The sequence below is a fragment of the Stigmatopora argus genome, chromosome 15 (assembly GCF_051989625.1).
Source record: "Stigmatopora argus isolate UIUO_Sarg chromosome 15, RoL_Sarg_1.0, whole genome shotgun sequence".
Classification (NCBI taxonomy): Eukaryota; Metazoa; Chordata; class Actinopteri; order Syngnathiformes; family Syngnathidae; genus Stigmatopora; species Stigmatopora argus.
Window position 1 is genome coordinate 15,991,885 of NC_135401.1, and position 17,300 is coordinate 16,009,184.

General features: G+C 41.6%; 1 protein-coding gene across 7 annotated transcripts in view; it reads left to right on the top strand.

Annotated features, from left to right (window-relative positions):
* The window catches only part of dicer1 (dicer 1, ribonuclease type III), a 190,598-nt gene that overhangs the window by 29,575 nt on the left and 143,723 nt on the right, over positions 1-17,300 (top strand). For all 7 annotated transcript variants that reach the window (XR_013305092.1, XM_077620450.1, XM_077620449.1 and 4 more), the window contains exons 4-5: positions 3,121-3,251; positions 14,003-14,137. Coding sequence is in view for 6 of the 7 variants with exons in the window: in XM_077620450.1 (XP_077476576.1) it covers positions 3,121-3,251; positions 14,003-14,137 (266 nt within the window). In the remaining variant the exon portion in view is untranslated. The remainder of the gene's footprint in view (positions 1-3,120; positions 3,252-14,002; positions 14,138-17,300) is intronic.

The window sequence follows — 17,300 nt, forward strand, 5'->3', positions numbered from 1 at the left end:
TTCCTCCTTAACCAAACTGATAGCCAAAGCCATTTTTATTTTTATTCGTGGCAGAATTACGCTAAATAATTCATAGATATGACGTGCTGCTAGCCTTCCTCGAAGGCTAAAACAGTGGTCCAAAAATGATAAAAAGTACGATAGTGGTCCAATTTGGAAACTGCAATTTTTAACCTCATCTTGTGATATTGTTAATAGCGCAATGGCGACATGATTTCCACTTAAACCAAGATGTCATATCTGCCATTGCATTAACACTTTTGTCATAATTTAGCATGAGTGATTTCTTCCTTGAAGGCTAAAACAGTGGTCCAAAAATGATAAGTACAATAGTAGTCTGATTTTGAAATCGCAGTTTTTAACCACATTTTGTGATATTGTTGATAGCACAATGACGACATGATTTATTTTTAAACCAAGCATACAACGATGGATTTCTTGGCTGAATAAAGTATTTGTAATTATTTAGTTTCCACTTTTCTGGTAGCAGGTTAAGTACATATTCTCTCTTTTTTGCCTTCAATTACAACAGAAAATTTAATATATGAATCTTTAATTTGATGGAAGAGCACATGTATGTTAATCCATGCATGAGTGCACTAGAATTATGTTCTTTAGTCTGGATGCTTAAGGCTTCATTCCTGTATATTTTTACCTTGAGATACAAGCTTACTGTGTCCTGGGACCAAGCTCGTATGTCGATTTACTCGTATCTCAAATAAACCTTTCCCGTAGAAATGAACTAAATGAAAATTAATCTGTTTCCAACCTCTGGAAAAAAACACCAAGAATCAGGATATTGGAATGGAAAAAAATACTTATTTGTTCTAATTCGCCATCTACTAACAGAGTAACTAATAACTATATAATGGTTATGATGTTGAATACTAAAAAGAGACATTATTCAGTACAATGCGGAGTGGGAGAAGAGGGGAGACCGTGACAGAGAGAGACAGTGACAGAGAGGGACATAGACAGTGACAGAGAGGGACATAGACAGTGACAGAAACAGAGATAGAGACAGTGACAGAGAGAAAGAGAGAAACGGAGACAGAGAAACAGACAGAAACTGACAGAGAGACTGACACGGAGAGACTGACACGGAGAGACTGACACGGAGAGACTGACACGGAGAGACTGACACGGAGAGACTGACACGGAGAGAAAGAGAGAGAGAGACTGACACGGAGAGAAAGAGAGAGAGAGAGACTGACACGGAGAGAAAGAGAGAGAGACTAACACGGAGAGAAAGAGAGAGAGACTGACACGGAGAGAAAGAGAGAGAGACGGACATCATTAAGAAAGGTCGGACAACTCCAAAGCTAGCAAGCCTGTCATGAGTGAGAGCGTGGGGCAACTGTCAACATTTGTGTGTTTGGCGGTGAATACAAGCCCCCCCCCCCCATTCCACTGCTTCTGTCGAACGGGCATTTTGAGCCTTAAATTGAATAAAAAGTTACGCCAGAAATACGACAGAACAGGCTCGACCTTCAGCATTAACTTCGATGGCGATAGAAAATAACTTCTTGATGGAACAGAAACGCAGGGCTAATTTGTACGACAAAGTAATTGAAATTTTCTTGAGGAAAGAAAGGAGAATGGATTTTGTGTACAAATAAAAAAGATTTTTGGTGAGTAAAATGTGGCTATATAAATATTTCAATTTTATGAGAATATAATTGATGTTTTTTTTGTTTCGCAGCTGTAGCTGTGGTAATGTCTTCCCTCGATTATCGTGACTTCACTTATCGCAAATTCATTTCTTTGCGATTTTTTTCTGCTATTTATTACATTTCATAAAAAGGTTCATAAACGTGAAAATCCATGCTGAAACTCGCAAGCGGAACCCACTCCCCTGTCTTCCGCTTGCTACTAGGACTCAGCACTGAAGAAAAAAAATATTTTTAAGTTGTTAATCGTGAAAATCGATGCTGAAACTCGTAACCACTCTCCTGTCTTCCACTTGCTACTAGAACTCGGCACTGAAGAAAAAAAAAAGGTAGTTATAATAGGGGTGACTTTTCGCAACTTTGCGCTTATTGCGGCCATGTCTGGTCTACATTAATCGCGATATTCGAGGGATTACTGTAAAGGTTTCATAGCCATAAAATAGTTATTGCGTGTTGGATTGATTCAAACGTAGCACTACTGAAGGCCTAGGTGTGAAATTCATGGCCGACCACTTTATTCGAGGGAATACTGTGTGTTTTCCATTCATTGTGTTTTCTTTGGCTGGTGCGACTTACACTCAGATGTGACTTAGACTCTGAAATATACTTATCAATTGGATAGCAAGTGCATCAATTGGCTGGGCCCAAATATTCTCTTTTTTTTCAAGGTCGTTCACAACTCTTTGTGGTGTAGCGCCCGTTATTGGACAGGAGGGACTTCACAATCAATAGGCGTCTCACTTGCTACTTTTGACAACACTACCTGTGCCGTGACATGTCACTTACAGGGTCCAATCAGTTTTCAAGTGGGTCAGGTGATACCCTGGTACGCCCACGAGCTCCGCCTATGCTTTGGAGGCCAGAATCAAAAGATTATGCTTTCCGTTTTCAACGTGACGTCAAGACGCGAGGCCATTCTACAACGCAATTGTAACAGTTTGGTGTCGGGGCGTCACAGTGTAAGCGTGCCCTCATTTCACCATTTTTTCCTAGTATTGTACCCCATAAAATGAGTGGCACTGTCATATTTTGATGCATGCATCTAAATGGCACTTTTTGGGTGTATTTAATTCAATAGTAAATTATTAAACTGATCAATATACCATCCACTCACCGGTCAATATGCCATCCTCTCTTCTTGGTTTATTCTTATAAAGTATATGAAAAGGATGTGTAGCCATTTATAGTCACTAATTATATGATTTTGGACATTCAAAATCAATTTTCCATCATGCATATTGACAGACAGAATTAAAGAGCATAATGTGCATCCTAGCGGTGGGAATCTTGTTGATTGTTTAAATTGTTTAATCATTTTTCCATATTTTATTTTCATAAACATGGTGGGCTGCCGGTAGACTTCTCTTCTACGAGACTTTGCAAGTTTTCTCTGGAAAACCCTGAATATCATTGTATCTTAATGCAAACCCTTGTGATTATTTTTGTGTAGCCACATCCGCGAATCAGCAAGCAGCTGCAGTCAGGACTCACTCTGACCTCCAAGTGGGAGAATACGCAGATATGGAAGCGACTTCAGCATGGACTTTTCATCAATGGACTGATAAGATAATCAATCAACAGGTATTTGTGTATTAGGTTGGGGTGAGCCTGATACTCGGGTAACTTTTAAAACGGGAATGCTGATGCTTTTATTTTATTGCCTGATATGGTAATGTAATAGGTTATAGAGCAGGTGTCTCAAACCAATTCCGCCGAGGGCCGCAGTGGGTCCTGGTTTTTGTTCCAACCGATCCAGTGCCGACATTTTATCCAATCAGGTGTCTTCTAAAATAAATAGCACCTGGCTGCAATCAACTGACTAACTGATTACACTTGCAAAAGGTATCCTCTTGTTGAGTTGGAATGAAAAGCTGCACCCACTGCGGCCCTTTGAGGACCGGTTTGAGACCACTGTTATAGAGTAAAGATAAGATTTTATATAGAGGTTATGCTAAGAAAAATATAAACCAATCAGGATTTATAAGCCATGGTAAACATTTTGACATGGTCTATAGAGACAAATAGTTTGTTCTCACCATGCCTTCTTAGGTTTCCTCCAACATCCCATAAACGAGCTGATTTAACGCTCCAAATTGTTCATAGGTGTGAGTGTGCTTTGACAAAGGTGTACTGGCCAGAGTGGCTGAAATTTAGAAGACAAAAAAAAACAGAACAGGCATAAGCAAAAGGAGTGACTTTTTACCTCTAAATGGCGGTGTTCTGTTTGCAAATAACCCCAACAGGTCTGTTTGGGGCGTGACTATTAATAAGCTCGATGTTTTACACAGCTATGTTAAATTACAGCTGAGTTATAGCTGTTCAAAATGACAATAAAAAGAACAACCAAAGGGGTGTCACTGAGCTGTGAAAACACACCCACCTATTTTTTTTAAAATTATTATTATTAACATAATTTAGGTTGAATTTATTGCTTGGGATGATAGTTAGCTTAGCACGTTGGCAAACACACATTGAACTTAGTCTTGATAATAATAATCAGACATAGGCTTTGTCATCATTGACTCGACAAAAAAGCCTAATTGTCATCATACCCAGAAACTGCGTATGACGAAATTGGTAGTGCTTCTCCATAAGGTGCGTTTTCCCGGCAAAAGACCCAAATAAGTGATAATTTCTGACTCGTAATTTGGCATTCTGCTGTGATGGATACATTGCATCACCCCCCAAGCGGATCACTTACCTCTCACTGTCTTTCACTTACCTTCAGTCAGCCAGTAGGAGGCAGATCACCGCCCAACGTCTATTCATATTACTTCACCCCCAAGTTATTACGCAGAAAGGATTTTGTGTCGTGTTACCGCAAGTTTAGAGTCCTGATGGATGTGGGAAAAAACTGTCCTTATTTGTCCGTACTTTGTGGGACCTATAGCGTCTGCCAGAGAGCAGCAGCTGGAACAGATTGTGACCAGTGTGGTATGGGTCCCCGATGATGTTCCTGGCTCTGCTGAAGTATCGAGGGCTGGCAATGTCTTCCAGTGAGTGCCTAAAAAACAATACAGGAGAGAAATTTTTTAAACATTGGAAGGGGGCGGTGTGGAGCTAGTTTTTGGACGATTTGTACGTAATGGACATCAACTGTTTTTTGGGCTACCGGGGACATGTCTGCCAAATTTCATGGCCGTGTTTACTTTCTAAGAGGAATGCCAAACTACTTACTGTTTTTGGCGAACGGTGGGTCGCCACGGCAAAAAGCGACAACACGTGGACATGAGCTGAGAAATACAGCGTGACCAAAGTCTTGTGAACTTATACACAGAAAATCACGTAAAAATACTCAACCTTGTAGAAACTGGAGAGGAAAAAGTAAAGGGACATTCTTTTTGTCACCACGAGTAGGCGCTGTTGAGTTTTTGCTTAAGGGTGCAACACTCTTTGAGTACAGTAAGTTTGGTGGACTTAATTTGAAGTACAGCCAAGTTACAGCACTTACGACCCCTCCCTTTTATGAAAACGCTATTTCGTAAATGGCCCACCGAGACCAAAGGCTTAAGGATCCTCAAGTGAAGGTTTGAGGTAATTTGGCCTTGGAGAAGCAGCCAAAATTATTGTTGCTACCATTAGGTGGCGCTATGCCCAATCGGAAATAAATCAACGGAGACCTGTCAAACCTGTCAAATATCATAACAATCGAACGTTGGTCCAGGGAGTCAACGGTTACGTGTGTTTGGCACATGGCAAAAACCACCCTTTGAACTTGGACCCCCTAAAGGTTCCCCCCATGAATGAAAACTCACCAGTTTGATAACTTTAGATCAGTGGTCTCAAACCGGTCCTCAAAGGGCCGCAGTGGGTGCAGGTTTTCATTCCAACTCAACAAGAGGATACCTTTTGCAAGTGTAATCAGTTAATCAGTCGATTGCAGCCAGGTGCTACTTATTTTAGAAGACACCTGATTGGTTAAAATGTTGGCACTGGATCAGTTGGAACAAAAACCAGGACCCACTGCGGCCCTCGGCGGAATCGGTTTGAGACACCTGCTTTAGATCCTCCAAGTCTCATGAACACATTTTTTTGTAGTTGTCGGTGAAAGGAGAAGGAGGTGCTGCATTTTTCTTATTATCAATGTGGCGCTGGCTTTACGATTATACTGAAACTACTTTCGGAGTTTGAACAAAATCCAGAATACGATCCGGTTCCCGACAGGAGGCAAGACCTACTTTATTGCACAACTCGGCATCTTTTATAGGCTGAGCACAGCACAGTACAGTGAAAACATGAAAGACTTCTGCCCTTCTTCCTCATCGTTTTGGCGTCGTCTGATATCTTTCTTGGAAGGTCAGCCCGACCTCTGACACATGATGTTATCTGGGACTAACGAGCGCCTGCACAACTGGTTCAAACTGGATCTAAATCCACAATAGATGTTATCTAGACTAACGGGCGCCACAATATTCCACAATATTCCCTCCTTTTGTAGTTTTTTTTTTCTTGACTACAAACACAATAGTACAGATCACAAAGTTCAGTTCTTTGGGCTTCCCGTGCATGTCAGGCCTGACCATGGATAATTCCACTTTTATTACCGCTCAGAGGATTATTGTGCCTCGGTAAGAAGGGCATGTGGGGTCCCCCGGTCCGTTTTCTTCGATCACCCGCCGATGATCAGCACAGTGTCCGCTGGAGGAACCCCAGGTCAGGAAAGTCGTCCCTCGTCTTCCTGAGATGGTGGCTCGGCACGCCAAATGTTGGAGTTGGGCGCTTGTTCCACCTCTTGCCATCGTCAGCCTCCTGCATGTATCCTCTTTGTCTAGACTTCCAGGAGTAAAATTTATTAACTAAATCAATCTCGTCCAATTTACTTTTATATTGATCATAGTCACAGACATCAATGCTCGCACTGGTCGGCCGTGTAATAAGTGGATACAATTCTTGCAATTTGGAATTTGTAGATGCAATTGCAGTAGTTTAAAATTCAACTTAAAAAAGTGCGTAAGCAGGGGATAAGACAACGCCCACACAATGTCAAAGTAGTACCAAAAGCAGCAATTTAAATCACCACAGAGGAGGCCAAATCATTATACTTGCCGGCGGTCTGATACCAACAGTCTGCCCAGGTGGTTCGATTCCAGAATGCCTCTTTCATATTCTGGTTCAGGTTCTATAGGCCTTCATTGGCTCTGGCTAGGAACCCATCGGATGACATGTCATTGGGAATAAACGTGCAACTTTGATCTCCAAACATTGCACACACGCCCCCTTTCTCTGCCAGAAATATATCGACTGCTTTGCTTTCTGCGCCAGAAATATATCGACTGCTTTGCGGTCTTAGAAAGCCATGAGACTGGTGGCTGCCAGCTGTTCCTTCATTGCTACAAATCATTGCTCTGTATAATTTCCAAATTTTTGTACATTGCAATGGATGTTGTTTATCCTATCCATATTTGTATTTGACATATCACAAAGAAAAATAGACTCCCAACCTGCTACAATTTCTTAAGCCACCCCATACTCATCGGGTACGCCTCTGGGGATGCAACTTGCATTAATGTAAGTCGGATCGACATCCCTTGATGAGGCTCAATGCTGTCAAGAGAGGCCAACCGCCGCATCAAAATTTCGAGCCGCCAATTGTTTCTCCTCGACTGTAGATGGGAAAACAGATACTGGTAAGGGCAGTGAAACCAAAGCACAAAGTCCTGTTTCTTTATGACAGAAGTTATAGTATTTATTTGCACAACATCACCACCATAGGTCAAAACATGGAATCAGTGGCGCAGTTTGTCTTGGAACATGGGTAGGTACACCATGCCTTATTTGCCAGCCCCGGATTAAGCAGGTAAAGTTAGCAAAGTAAACATCAGTGGAAAATTTTACCTTTCTTTTATTGCTTTCATAACAGGATAGATATTGTTTCCTTTTTTACAAGCAGGACACAACTTTTGTAAAACCCAGAATGGTGATTGACGTAGTCTTATACAGTGTGGCAAATAAGTATTTAGTCAACCACCAATTGTGCAAGTTCTCCTACTTGAAAAGATTAGAGAGGCCTGTAATTGTCAATCAACATGGGTAAACCTCAACCATGAGAGACAAAATGTGGAAAAAAAAAACAGAAAATCACATTGTTTGATTTTTAAAGATTTTATTTCCAAGTTATGGTGGAAAATAAGTTTTTGGTCACCGACTAGCAAGCACTAGCAAGATTTCTGGGTGTCAAAGAGGTCTAACGTAAAAGACATCTGTGCCCAACCTCAGTCTCTCACACCAAACTCCACTATGGAAAAAACCAAAGAGCTGTCGAAGGACACCAGAGACAAAATTGTAGACCTGCACCAGTCTGGGAAGACTGTATCTGCAATAGGTAAAACGCTTGGTGTAAAGAAATGGCACTCGGACGTTTCGTCGAAAGACGTTTGGTCCCCGGACGTTTTGTACCCGGGCGTTTGGTCGACCGGACGTTTGGTAGAACGGATGGGGCGTCGACCGGACGCGCACACACGCACATGCACGCACGCGCACACATACAGTTGTGGTCAAAAGTTTACATACACGTGTGAAGAACATAATGTCATGGCTCTCTTGAGTTTCCAGTTATTTCTGCAACTCTGATTTTTCTCTGATAGAGTGATTGGATACAGATACTTCTTTGTCACAAAACAATACAGATACTTCTTTGTCACAAAAAACATTCATGAAGTTTGGTTCTTTTATGACTTTATTATGGGTGAAGAGAAAAAAGTGATCAAATCTGCTGGGTCAAAAATATACATACATCAGCGCTAATATTTGGTAACATGTCCCTTGGCCATTTTCACTTCAATTAGGCGCTTTTGGTAGCCATCCACAAGCTTCTGGCAAGCTTCTTGTTGAATCTTTGACCACTCCTCTTGACAGAATTGGTGCAGTTCATTTAAATTTGATGGCTTTCTGACATGGATTTGTTTCTTCAGCATTGTCCACAAGTTCTCAATGGGGTTTAAGTCAGGACTTTGGGAAGGCCATTCGAAAACCTTAATTCTAGCCTGATTTAGCCATTCCATTACCACTTTTGGAGCAAGGGCTTCCTTCTTGCACGGCAGCCTCTCAGTCCATGGAGATGCAAAACACGCTGTGTTCCAGCAGCTTCTAATTCTTGGCAGATCTGCTTTTTGGTGATTCTCGGATGAATCTTCACCCTCCTGACCAATTTTCTCTCAGCAGCAGGTGATAGCTTGCGTTTTCTTCCTGATCGTGCCAGTGACAAAACAGTGCCATGGACTTTATACTTAATTGTTTGCACTGTTGCTCTTGGGACCTGCAGCTGCTTTGAAATGGCTCCAAGTGACTTTCCTGGCTTGTTCAAGTCAAGGATTCGCTTTTTCAGATCCTTGCTGAGCTCCTTTGACTTTCCCATTGTAGTGTTTGTGGGCGTTTGCATCCAATGAGCCCTATTTAAATGGCCTCAGAGAAGTCACCAGCTGTAGTCACTCAATCACTCACAAGAAGTTAAGAGGCCATGCTATGAAGCTCATTTCACTGACACAACTTTCTAAGTCACCAAAATTGCTAATTTGTGTTGCCCTATGTATATTTTTGACCCAGCAGGTTTGATCACTTTCTGTTAACCCATAATAAAGTCATAAAAGAACCAAACTTCATGAATGTTTTTGTGACAAAGAAGTATCTGTTCCAATCACTCTATCAGAGAAAAATCAGAGTTATAGAAATAACTGGAAACTCAACTGTACTGTATCAATCAAAAGTACATTGGGGTCAATATCATAAGGAAGTTAATATGCCTGTCTTTGTAAATGCAAATGTACATCTGTGTATGTTTATATGTAAGTATACACACATATATATATATATATATATATATATATATATATATATATATATATATATATATATATATATATATATATATATACAGACGCTCCCCTACTTACGAACATTGAACTTACGAACAACAGTACATACGAACATGTCTGCAAATTGCGTTTAAGTCCAAAAATGTTCACAAGTCCAATTTTGTATTTCGCGCCTTTTTCGGAGTAGTACTTCTTTCCGCCGCTAATACCGATGCCTGGCGCTGTGAGAGCTCAGCTCACCCAGCATCTACCTTCTTCTTCGTTGCAATGCGGAAGTGCGTGCATGTATCTCCAGTGTGCAAAGAACCTTTTTCATTTGTATCATTGAATATCTCATGCATCCAATATTGAATATGGTTGGTAAAAAGCTAAAGGCTTCTATTGAGGGAGTTGCAAGGAAGAGGCAAGCCATTTCATTTGAAACGAGTGGCAATAATAACGAAGCTTGATGCGCGTGAGAGTGGTGAGCGTTTCACGGGCATTGTATCGTTCGACCGTCAGTACCATTTATAAACAGAAAGATCGAGCAGCAGGACCCAAATATTGAACGTTGCACAAAGTTTGCAAATCAATTTAATGATGCCATACAGTGCTACCGCATCATTTATGATGAAAAAAAGAAGAAAACTGTGCAATCGTCATTAGGTCGCTTCTTTTGGCCAGTTTCTAATACATAAATCTCTCTCTCTCTCTCTACAGTACTGTACATATTCTCTCCATTTTATAAAATGTTTTTTTTTCAGTACAAACCAATGCGTGTTACTTATACAAGCCTTAAACATACAAATGCACTTATATAAACCTTCAATATACTTGTATCGGCCTTAAACATAAATTATAATACAAAATATAGCACTGAATCAACTTACAAACAAATTCAACTTATGAACAATCGCTCGGAACCAATTGCGTTCGTAAGTAGGGGAGCGTCTGTATATATATATATTGGATTGGATAACTTTATTCATCCCGTATTCGGGAAATTTCGTTGTCACAGTAGCAAGAGGGTGAGGATGCAGAAATAGGAAAGGCATTTTAGACATAAGTAGATAGGTAATAAGTAAGTTAATAAATAAATACATGAATAAATATATAAATAAATAAGCGTATTGCTTAGCACATATATACATACTTACACATACATATACATGCATGCATACGGTAGGTCTTAACACTCAGCCATTTTTTTGTTAAAGAGCCTGACAGCTGATGGGAGGAAGGATCTGCGGAAGCGCTCCTTCCTGCAATGAGGGTGCCGCAGTCTATTGCTAAAGGAGCTTCGGAGGGACTCCACAGACTCATGCAGGGGGTGGGAGGTGCTGTCCATGATGGACATCATCCTGGTCAGCATTCTCCGCTCTCCCACTTCCTCCACAGAGTTCAGAGGACAGCCCAGAACAGAGCTTGCCCTCCTGACCAGCTTATTCAGCCTGTTCCTGTCCCTCTCCGTGCTCCCGCATCCCCAACAGAGCACTGCATAAAACACTGTAGATGCCACCACAGTGTCGTAGAAAGTCCTCAGCAGTGTCCTGCACACTCCAAAGGACCGTAGACTCCTCAGTAGGTAGAGGCGGCTCTGGCCCCTTTTGTACAGGGCATCTATGTTTGTGGACCAATCCAGTTTGTTGTTGAGGTGAATACCCAGGTACTTAAAATTCTCCACGATTTCAATGTCTGTACCCTGATTGTTCACCTGAGTGGTCTGTTGAGGATTCCTCCGAAAATCGATGACCATTTCCTTTGTCTTACTGGTGTTGATGTAGAGGTGGTTTTGCCTACACCAGTCAACAAAGGCTGTGATGACTCCCCTGTACTCCAGGTCGTTCCCGTCCGTCACTCGTCCAATAATAGCGGTGTCGTCAGAGAACTTCTGGAGGTGGCAGGTGTCTGTATTATGTTTGTAATCCGATGTGTAGAGGGAGAAGAGGAGTGGGGAGAGCACTGTGCCTTGTGGGGCCCCCGTGCTGCAAGCTACCACATCAGACGTACACTCCTGGAGTCTCACCTATTGTGGTCTGTCAGTGAGGAAGTCGATGATCCATGCGGCTATGCGGTTCCTTACTCCAGCCTCTTCCAGTTTCCCCCTCAGTAGGACCGGCTGAATGGTGTTGAACACACTGAAGAGGTCAAAAAACATCATTCTTAGCATGCTTCCCGTGTTCTCCAGGTGTGTAAGAGACCTGTGCATCAGGTAGGTGGTAGCATCTTCCTCACCAATGCCTGGACGATAGGCGAACTGCAGAGGGTCCAGCTCTGCATTCATCAGGGGGCTGAGGTGATTGAGGATGATTCTCTCCAATGTCTTGATCAGGTGAGAGGTTAATGCTACCGGCCTGAAGTGGTTTGGCTCCCTGGGTTACGCAGTCTTTGGAACTGGGACCACACAGGAAGTTTCCCACAAGGTGGGGACCTTCTGCACACTGAGGCAGAGGTTGAAAATATGCAGAATCACTTTACCAAGCTGATCCGCACACTCTCAGTAGTCTGGAGCTGAGGCCGTCTGGACCGGTAGCCTTCCTTGCCTCAATCTTCTTTAGCTGTTTTATCACCTGATCGACAGTAATGCAGAGACCGGTGGAAGAGGGGGAGGAAGAGGAGGAGGAAGAGAACGAGGGGGGAGAGTTGCTTCTGGTCTGGGGGGTCAGGGGAGTGGGGGCAGGACTGAATCTGTTAAAGAACTGATTCAGTTCTCAACACAGAAGTTAATATAATCTGTGATGCAGTGGGTCAAGCTGTCAATGTCTTTCCCATCTGAATTGCACAGCACCTCCCAGTCAGTGGTCTCAAAACAGTCCCTCAGTACCATGCTGGTCTCCTCGGTCCATCTTTGTACGATCCTTGTGGTTGGGTTTTTTTCCTCACCATAGGGATGTAGGTGGGGATCAGATTACCAGGTTGTGGTCTGAGCGCCCCAGTGGGGGGAGGGGGACTGAGCTGTATGCCTCCTTTGTGTTGGCATACAGAGTTTTTTGTTCCCTGGTGTGGCACTTCACATACTGGGTGAAGGTGGGGAGAGTAGAAGCCAAGGGAGCATGGTTAAAATCACCAGAGATAAGAAGGAGAGACTGGGGGTGTGACGTTTGCAGCCAGGACACAGTGGCGCGAAGCAGCTCGCGGGTGACTGCCGCATCGGCCGAGGGACGTATATACGCAGTTATTACGATAACGTGCAAGAACTCCCGGGGATGTAAAACGGCCTGATGCTAACAGCTACTAGCTTGATATCTCGAGTGCAGAGTTGCTCCTTCACAGTAATATGCCTGGGGCTGCACCATCTACTATTAATAAAAACAGCTAGTCCCCCCCCCCCCCCCCCCCCCCTTTCTTCCTACCGCTCTCCTCAGCATCTCTGTCCGTCCTCACCAGCTGAAAACCATCCAAGGAGACGAGAGAGTCCGGAATTAGTTCATTCAGCCAGGTCTCCGTGAAGCACATAATGCAGATTTTCTGATATTGTCGTTGTTGTTTGGTAAGCACCGTTAGCTCTTCCATCTTATTGGGGAGAGATCTTACGTTCCCCATAATAATAGATGGAATGCTGGGACTGCAACGTCGCTTTCTCTCCTGACATTTTCGTCCAGCTCTGCATCCTCTTCTCTTCCTCTTTAACTCTGCGGGGAGGTCCAGGTCCAGGGGAATCCAGGTGTTGCGTAGCGCTAACAGCTGATCCTTTGTGTAAAACAGCGGAGGCATGGCTGAGTGGGTCAAATTATAATGTCCAGAATTCGCAAAGATAAACTAAACTAATAGCTCAAAGACTGCATCTCGCACAACTTGAGTCTTGGAGTAAAGTCTTGAAAGTAAAGTTTTAAAACATTAAAGTTTGGAATATAATATATAAAGCAAAGTAACAAGTAAAATCCTAAGAGACAATAAAACGTAAAAATAAAGGATAAAAAAGCTCTAAAAAAAGCCCTAAAAACTAAAAACACAGAATACGAGTGAGGGTTTAGGGAGCCACTGCAACTAGCAGCCGCTTTGAACGGCGCCTATGATGATGAAATATATATATATATATATATATACACACATTTGTATGTTTTTATTTAATGTATTTTTTAAATGTATTTTTTACTTCAGTGCTCAGCCGTCGTAACAAGCGGAGGACAGGGGAATGGCTTCAGCTTGCAAATTTCAGCGTGAATTTTTTCCATTTTTATGAACTTTAAAAAAAGTATTTATTCATTTATATATTTTTTTTACTTCAGTGCTGAGTTCTACTTTCACGCGGAGGACAAGGGATTGGCTTCCGCTTGCGAGTTTCAGTTTGGATTTTCACATTTTTATGAACTTACGAAAAACTTGAATTAACAAAAAAAATTCCCAAGGAAAAAAATGTGATGTAGTGAAACCGCGATAGTTGAAGCCATGATATCCGAGGTATTGCTGTGTGTGTGTATACATTTATATATGTGTGTGTATATACATACATGCATGCATGCATGCATACACACACGCGCACAGACGCACACACTTGACTGAAATGTACCATTGTATAATTTTCTCTCGCTCTGATTTTAGGTGCTGGTTATGACTTGCCATATATTTCTGCATGTACTGAAGAATCAGATTTTACCTTTATCAAAAATCAACCTGGTTGTTTTTGATGATTGTCATCTTGCTATCACAGATCATCCCTACTGTCAGATTATGAAGGTAAGTGTTAGCATTTTCAACCCAAATTATTTTACAAACCTGATAAAATATCGATGCAGACTTGAGCAATTTTGATTATTGTATTGGATACAGCATATTCGTATGGGATACTTTTTGGGAGGAGCGCTTCCGCAGATCCTTCCTCCCATCAGCTCTCAGGCTCTTTAACAAAACAAATGGCTGAGTGTTAAGACCTACCGTATGCATGGATGTACATCCATGTGTATGTATGTATATATGTGTATGTACATGTATGTGCATATGTATATGTATGTATATATATATATATATATATATATATATATATATATATATATATATATATATATATATATATATATATATATATATATATATATATACATACATATGTATACATATGTATATAAAATAATAATCGGACATAGGCCCTGTCGTCATTATCAACAACAAAAAAGCCTACTAGTCATCACACCCAGAAACTGCGTGTGACAAAATTTGTGGTGCTTCTCCATAAGCTGCGTTTACTCGGCAAAAGACCTAAATAAGTGATAGTTACGGACTTGTAATTTGGCATTCTGCTGTTATGGATACAGGTCGCTTACCTCTCACTCTTTCACTTACCTTCAGTCAGCTAGTAGGAGGCAGATCACCACCCAAACTTCTTTTCATACTACCTCAGAAGGGAATGTGTGTTATGTTTCCGCACATTTAGAGTTCTGATGGATGTGGGGAAAAAACTGTCCTTAAGCCTATTTGTCCATGCTCTGTGGGACCTATAGCGTCTGCCAGAGGGCAGCAGCTGGAACAGATTGTGACCAGGGTGGTAAGGGTCCCCTATGATGTTCCTGGCTCTGCTGAGGTAACAAGGGCTGCCAATGTCTTCCAGTGAGGGCAGACAGCAGCCGACAATCCTCTGGGCAGTGTTAATCACCTTCTTTCTGCATGGCCTTTTTGTCTGCCGCCGTGCCTCCAGCGTACCACACTGTGATGCAGTACGCCAGGATGCTCTCTACAGTGGTTCTATAGAAGGTTATCAGAAGCTTGGTGCCCAAGTTGTTCTTCCTAAGTACCCTGAGGAAATGGAGTCGTTTCTGAGCCTTCTTCACTACTGCCGTGATGTTTGTAGACCATGAGAGCTTATCCGTGACGTGGACCCCCAGGAATTTAAAGGACTGGACCCTGTCTACACATACTCCATTTATGAGGAGTGGGGCCAGATCTGTGCCGTGTTTGCGAAAGTCCAGGATTATTTCTTTAGTTTTCGTGGTGTTCAGTGTGAGATTGTTCACCGAGCACCACAAAGACAATTTGTTGACCTCATCTCTGTAGGCCGACTCATCCCCTCCTGAGATGATTCCGACCACAGTGGTGTCGTCAGCGAATTTGATGATGGCGTTAGACTGGTGGGTGGGTGTACAGTCGTATGTGTACAGGGAGTACAGAAGAGGACTCAGTACACAGCCTTGAGGGGAGCCAGTGCTCATTGTAATGGAGGAAGAGAGGCGGGGACCAAGTCTAACAGTCTGTGGTCGGTTGGTCAAGAAGTTGTTTATCCAGCAGCAGATTGAAGAGGATAGTCCAAGGTGGGAGAGTTTGTCAGTCAGAATGTCCGGTTTTATGGTGTTGAAGGCTGAGCTATAGTCAATGAATAGCATCCTCACGTAGTTCTCATGGTGTTCCAGGTGGCTCAGTGCTGTATGAAGAGCAATGGAAATAGCATCCTCAGTGGACCTGTTTGCTCTATAAGCAAACTGGTGAGGGTCAATTGAGGGAGGGATTGTATTCCTGATATGGCGGGCTACCAACTTTTCAAAGCACTTCATGATCACAGGCGTGAGTGCAACAGGCCTATAATCATTCATGCTGTCAATGGTTGGCTTTTTGGGGAGAGGGATAATGGTGGCAGATTTCAGACAGGATGGAATGATGGATTGTTGCAGGGAACAATTGAAAATTTTTGTGAAGACTCCAGCCAGCTGGTCAGCACAGGCTTTGAGCACCTTCCCAGGTACTCCGTCTGGACCAGCAGCCTTCCTGGTGTTCACAGACCGCATTACCAGTCTCACTTCCTGTTCCCGGAACGTCAGTGTATTGCTGCAGGGTGGTGGTGGGGGTGTTGAGACCGGGTCTGATTTGTCAGTCTCAAAGCGGGCAAAGAAACGGATATATATATATATATATATATATATATATATATATATATATATATATATATATATATATATATATATACACACACATATATACACACATATATACACATATACACATATACACATATACACATATACACATATACACATATACACATATACACATATACACATATACACATATACACATATACACATATACACATATACACATATACACATATACACATATACACATATACACATATACACATATACACATATACACATATACACATATACACATATACACATATACACATATACACATATACACATATACACATATACACATATACACATATACACATATACACATATACACATATACACATATACACATATACACATATACACATATACACATATACACATATACACATATACACATATACACATATACACATATACACATATACACATATACACATATACACATATACACATATACACATATACACATATACACATATACACATATACACATATACACATATACACATATACACATATACACATATACACATATACACATATACACATATACACATATACACATATACACATATACACATATACACATATACACATATACACATATACACATATACACATATACACATATACACATATACACATATACACATATACACATATATATTTCAGCAACACGCTTATGTATTTATTAACTTACTTATTACCTATCTATTTATGTCTAAAATGCCTGATCAAAAAACGTGAGTACATTGTAAAATGGCTAAATAAAGTACAACTGAACTCAGTTTTGCTTCCGTTGCCTTTTTAAAAACGTGTTTTTAGCGTGTGTCCGTATGTTTAAGCTGGTGTATGTTTAAGCTAGTGTATGTTTAAGATGGTGTATGTTTGAGCTGGTGTATGTTTTACCATGCCTGGCTGCGCCTTTAAATGCGGTGCGCCATATAGTCGTGAAAATACGGTAAAAAGTATACAGTACAAAGTAAAGTAAGAAG